This window comes from Heteronotia binoei, chromosome 6 (genome assembly GCF_032191835.1).
Source record: "Heteronotia binoei isolate CCM8104 ecotype False Entrance Well chromosome 6, APGP_CSIRO_Hbin_v1, whole genome shotgun sequence".
NCBI lineage: Eukaryota > Metazoa > Chordata > Lepidosauria > Squamata > Gekkonidae > Heteronotia > Heteronotia binoei.
Genome location: NC_083228.1, coordinates 52,407,083 through 52,413,082, shown reverse-complemented (window position 1 = coordinate 52,413,082; position 6,000 = coordinate 52,407,083). Strand labels below are relative to the sequence as shown.

At 42.4% G+C, this 6,000-nt stretch overlaps 1 protein-coding gene across 2 annotated transcripts in view; it reads left to right on the top strand.

Moving 5' to 3' along the window:
• The first annotated feature begins 4,922 nt into the window (after positions 1–4,922).
• LHPP (phospholysine phosphohistidine inorganic pyrophosphate phosphatase) overlaps positions 4,923–6,000 on the top strand; it is a 191,447-nt gene continuing 190,369 nt past the window's right edge. Inside the window, exon 1 of one of the 2 annotated variants that reach the window (XM_060241450.1) lies at positions 4,923–5,122. In XM_060241450.1, coding sequence (XP_060097433.1) covers positions 4,941–5,122 — 182 coding nt within the window. In that variant the 5' untranslated portion in view covers positions 4,923–4,940. The remainder of the gene's footprint in view (positions 5,123–6,000) is intronic. The other variant, XM_060241451.1, reaches the window with a different exon arrangement.

Here is a 6,000-nt window from a genome sequence, read left to right as displayed (position 1 = left end):
TTTTAAATAACCGGATCCATTTCTGGGTCTATATAATGAATTTTAGAGTTTAGATATTATCTTGATGAAGAAGTGACTTGTAGAACTGAGCCAGATCAATGGTTCCAAGACCTCTTGGTGTTTGTTTATTTTTTCAAGTAGACCATAATTCCACCAGTGTTTCTCATATATTCTTGGATTGTGGCATGCCAGTGATTGTGCTAACAATAAAAAAGCATCTGCATTTTATCAAGAATGCGAGTTTGACCATAAGATAAAATCTCTCACATAGTCGTAAAACAATAAGAATCCATTCACTTCTTTGCATGGCAAACAAATGAGGTTTTAAGCAATGTTCCCTCTCAGCTGCAGAGTCTTGTGAACAAAAATTCTACTTTGTGAGCTACTGGCATTAAAGTTGTGAGCTACTGCATAAATTATTGTGCTCTGGGGTCATCCTTCCTGAGCTAAGACAAATATGTGTGAGCTAAAGACTAAAAATCTGTGAGCTAGTTCACGCTAACTTAGCTTAGAGGAAACACTGGTCTTAAGGTATTTGTATATCTAAGGCTGCAACCTTATGCATTACTCCTGTTTCTTTAGGAAAACCTTTCAGTGAGCACCATGGGATTTGCTTCTGAATAAGCATGCAGAGCATTGGACTGCATGTAAAATTTGTGTGATGGACTGGGTGTTATGTACTTGTATGGCTTTGCAGCCAGGAGTAGGACCAGGTGGTCTTGTGTTCCAGCAAAACACAGTGATTAAAGTGTTGGCCAAAAATCTGTGAGTCCCAGGTTCGAAACTGTGCTCTGCCATGGAAGCTCCCTGGGCAACTTTGAACCCAGTCACTCTTTCTCAGCCAAACCTAATTCATGGTGTTGTTATTGTGAGGTTAAAATAGAGGAGGGGAAAATGATTTTGGAAGGCACTTTGAGTCCCTGTTGGGGAGTAATGTGAGGTATAAATATCTAAAATAAATAATGTTCAGTTAAATGATTCTGTGATGTGGCTGAAACTAAGACATATTATTTTGCAATGCAACAAATCCAATAAAAGCACAGATTGTGCAGTTTTATTAAACTGTAGACAAAGCTGTTAATACTATATGGCCTGTGTATCACATGATATCAACTAAAACGAATTTGGTAGTGTTGGGTTTGTTGCTGTTGTGACCAATGCACCATTTATGATGTACAGAAGCAGTGAATGTAGTGTAGCCTATCTGTTTCTATCTGCATCAGCATGTCATTTAAAAGCCTATTTGAACACAGGTTAATGGGTTTATAACAAAAGTTGCCAATAAACTATGGAATTCAGATTTTCATGTCTCTCAGAATCCCCTAAATTGGGGGTGGCCAAACTGCAGCTCTGGAGCCACATGTGGCTCGTTTACACATATTGTGCGGCTCCTGGAAGTCAAGGAGGAACTTAATGCAGGCTTACTTTCAAGTAAGTGTGCTTAGCATCAGAACCTCAGTCAGTGAGCACTGTCCTATAGTTAGGCAACTATTTCCACCAGGTGTGAAAGGAGGGGGAAACAGAATCATAGAATCATAAAGTTGGAAGGGGCCTCCAGGGTCATCTAGTCCAATCCCCTGCACAATGCAGGAAACTCACAAACACCTCCCCCTAAATTCACAGGATCTTCATTGCTGTCAGATGGCCATCTAGCCTCTGTTTAAAAACCTCCAAGGAAGGCAAGCCCACCACCTCCTGAGAAAGCCTGTTTCACTGAGGAATCGCTCTAACTGTCAGGAAGTTCTTCCTAATGTTGAGCCAGAAATTCTTTTGATTTAATTTCAACCTATTAGTTCTGGTCCTGCCTTCTGGGGCCACAGAAGACCATTCCACACCATCCTCTATATGACAGCTCTTCAAGTACTTGAAGATGGTGATCATATCACCTCTCAGCTGCCTCCTCTCCAGGCTAAACATTCACAGATCCTTCAACCTTTCTTCATAGGACTTCGTCTCCAGACCCTTCACCACCTTCATCGCCCTCCTCTGGATCTGTTCCAGCTTGTCTATAGCCTTCTTAAAATGTGGTGCAGGCTTGCAAGCTCTTCTCCTCTATCACAGAGGTCGCCTGGAGACCTAGAGTGGAGAAAAAGAGTGCAAAAGCTGAGGAAGTCACTGGAAGGAGGGGCAGAATTAAAGAGGGTGGTCAGCTCAGGCTTCCCTCTTAGTTTCATAGCTCTTCTAGGAGCTGTATTTACTAACCTTGGTATCAATGCAAAGAGAGATGCATAACGATGCAAACAGTGGTCAGTGATTTATATGGTGTGTGTGTTTCCTTCTCCCACTGGTGGAAAAAAATAATTCCCTAGCCTTTCCCTATACTGTTCTTATGGGGACTGTTATTCCCACTTTATAATACGATCATGCTAGAATGCTATAATTGTTGTGTTGAAAAGTGCATATATCTGTAATTTATCTTTCTGTGCAAAGAAAGTACTAAGAGTTTTAATAAAGATGTGAATGTGATATTTGTTCATGTCTTGTGACTCTCAAACATCTTACATTTATTCTTTGTGGCTTTTGCATTAAGTAAGTTTATCCACTCCTACCCTAAATATTCAACTGGCTATTCAAGGCTGACCAAATAATTGGAGAAGCTAAATTGATGGCTGAGGGACTTGCAAAGCATAATGCCACACAAAGCCCACCACCAGGGTGGCACCAGTACAGCAGTTAAAGTCAGGAAGAGACTGAGTGTGACCTGATAGCATGGAACATTCTTAAACATTTTACATGCTGAAGGAAAAGGTTCCATGCCATCATGCTGGAGGAATAGTTTGACTCTGTATATAAAGGCTGGCTGTTGTTTTTGCAAAGAATGGTGTTTAATTGTTGTTTGTTTTTAAATTGTTAATTTTTACTGGATAGCATATTTTATATTGCCATAAATAAATAATTTAAAAGTCACAGGATCAGGTGAGGTGTAATGCTGCTGGCAGGAAGTGGAAACTAGGGAAGCTGGGAGGCTTAGGGCTGATACGGCGAGTTTAAAAGGGGCTCAAGAAAAGACAGGAATTAAGGGATTTTAGGAGACAGGGCTTAGTAGGGAGTAACTCTGCTTTGGATGGAACTGATAGTAGCTTTGGGGAAGAAAGATAGAGTATACTGGATGCTGAGAAACTAGGATAAAGGTAAAAATAGATGTTGAAGAAGAGAGATTTAAGTGAAAGAAAGAATATATTAAGATCTAAAACCAAACATTTGGCTGGTTACTTTCAAGCAGAATCCTGGTTTCCTACCTGCTTGGTCTGTTTCACCTTCTTTCCAAGCTCAGCAGCCAGCAAGGACAGTTCTTGAATGGGAGACCACCAAAGGAGGCTCTGCAGAGGAAGGCAATGGCAGACCACCTCTGCTTGTCACTTGCCTTGAAGGCCCCTTGATGGGGTCACCATACATTGGTTGCAACTTGATGGCACTTATATATGTATATAGTAGTGTGCACTCTGTATGTATGTGAAAGCTGGACAATTAAGAAAGTTGACAAGAAGAAAGTAGATTCCTTTGAAATGCGGTGCTGAATGAGAATTTTAAGTATACCATGGACAACCAAAAAGACAAATAAGCACATTCAAGATTAAATAAAACTCGAACTGTCCCTAGAAGCTAAAATGACTAAACTGAGGCCACATACTTTGGTCACATTACGAGAAGACTGGAGTCACTTGAAGAGACAATAATGCTAGGAAAAGTTAAAGGGAGCAGGAAAAGAGGAAGATTCAACATGAGATGGATAGACTCCATCAAGGAACTTGTTTCTTAGTTTGCAAAGACCCACTAGGGTTGCCAGCCTCCAGGTGGGACCTGGGGATCCCCTGGAATTACAGCTCATCTCCAGACTACACAAATCAGTTCCCCTGGAGAAAATGGATGCTCTGGAGGGTTGACTCTATGTAATTATACCCCACTGAAGTCCCTATTCTCTCCAAGCTCCATTCTCAAATCTTCATGAGTTTTCCAACCTGGATGTAGAAACATTACCCCCTGATCCTCTGCTGATAGCCAGAGGGGACCAGGCAACCGGAAGACTGTTAAGAATGGTATGTTTTGGAAGACATTAATTCATACTGTCACCATAAGCCCAGAGCAACTTGATGGCACTTAACACACCCAAGTATGTATGTACACTCTGGCTGTAAATTTAGATTTCTATCACTTCACATGGTATGTAGGACGCATCCTGAGAATGAGGGGTTCCTGTATTGGAGAGTTGGCTAAGGAGTGCATGATGGGAACACAAGTCAAAATACAAAGGAAAGCAAGAGAAGGTTGCTGAGGCAGACATATCTGAATATTACACAGCACTGTTTTCTATTAGGACCGAGGTTTTCTATTATTAGCGGCCCCATGGTGCAGAGTGGTAAAGGAGCAGTACTGCAGTACTGTGATCTGAACTCTCTGCTCACGACCTGAGTTCTAGCCCAGCCAAAGCTGGTTCAGGTAGCCGGCCCAAGGTTGACTCAGCCTTCCATCCTTCCGAGGTCGGTAAAATGAGTACCCAGCTTGTTGGGGGAAAAGTGTAAAAGACTGGGGAAGGCAATGGCAAACCACCCCGTAAAAAGTCTGCCCTGAAAACGTTGTGAAAGCAACGTGACCCCAGAGTCGGAAACGACTGGTGCTTGCACCAGGGGACTTCCTTTCTATTACTATTTTACCTGCATAGGTAAAACAATAAAAGAAATAAACTTTCGTTTTGTGTATTTTCAATGTCCTGTTGACATTTTTCAAATGAAAGTGTCCTACACCCCTGAAATCAACACCCCCAAAGTCTAGCTGTGCTGCATTATCTATCTTGTCATTATTTATTTTGTCTGCAACCCTACGAGAAGAAGCAGAACAGCAACGAACGGCCAAGCGGCCTTTTTCTTAATATGAGCCGTCAGACAACTACATTTCCCAGCTGCCTATGCCGGAAGAGCGGGTTAGAAATCCGGCCGCGGGGTATGTGTACTTCTGGCGGTCGCTTGCTGATATTTGCAGGCAGGGCAGGCTCCGGGATGGCTGATTGGGTTCAACACTTAGCAGGCATTAAGGGCTTGGTGTTAGACATCAGTGGGGTGCTTTATGATAGTGGAGGCGAAGGAGGCGGAGTCCCCATTCCCGGATCTATAGACGCTGTAAAAAAGTAAGTGGGACCCATTTAGCGAGGGCGTTCCAAGTTCCTTGTCTCCCTCTGAGCCTCTTCCCTCCACTCGTGGGAGATGCCCAGACCGGTTCACAATCCCTACTACGGTTTTGAGTGGGAGGGAGGCGGGGGGAGCTGATTTTCCGAGCCCCTTTTCAGCCATTTGGGTCGAACCTTTTGTTGGGATCCCTTCCCGGACTGATAGTCGTGGCTTCCCTGCCTTTCGGAAAAGGGTCCGAGTCCGAAGCAAGTGAAGCCTCGATGTCCTTCGGCGGGGTTACAGCAATGTTGCTAGCCAGGATGATTTCTAAAAAGAGAAAGAGCTAGGGTTTCAGAAGACGGCCTGGGAGCCAAGCCTTCTCATCTCACTCCGGCTTTGTATTTGTTTTTATCCAACTGTTCTGTTAAAGCAACCGCCAAGTAAGTTTACATAACGAACAACAAAAACAGTCCCTGTTAAAACTATAAAACAGAACACAAGCAAAATCCAGTTTTTGAGGAGCAGGAACATTCATACATTTATTTATACTAATTTTCTTTTTGAACTTTCTGTAGGGATACAGAAGGGGGAAATGTGAAAAGGGGCAGAAGCATATATTAAATAAGTACACAATATATGGGCAGTTTTACTAATAAGAATACTGAAAATATTTCCTAGTCAATGTACAAATTTGTAAGAAGCAGGACTTTTTTTTGTAGAAAAAGCCCAGCAGGAACTGATTTGCAAATTAGGCCATGCTCCCTGATGCCAAGCCAGCTGGAAATGCGTTCCTGCTAAAAAAAAGCATAACAGCAGGAGAGTATTTCATTAAAAAAGTGTTTGTGTGTATATATATATATATATATATGTGTGTGTGTGTGTGTATACACACACACAC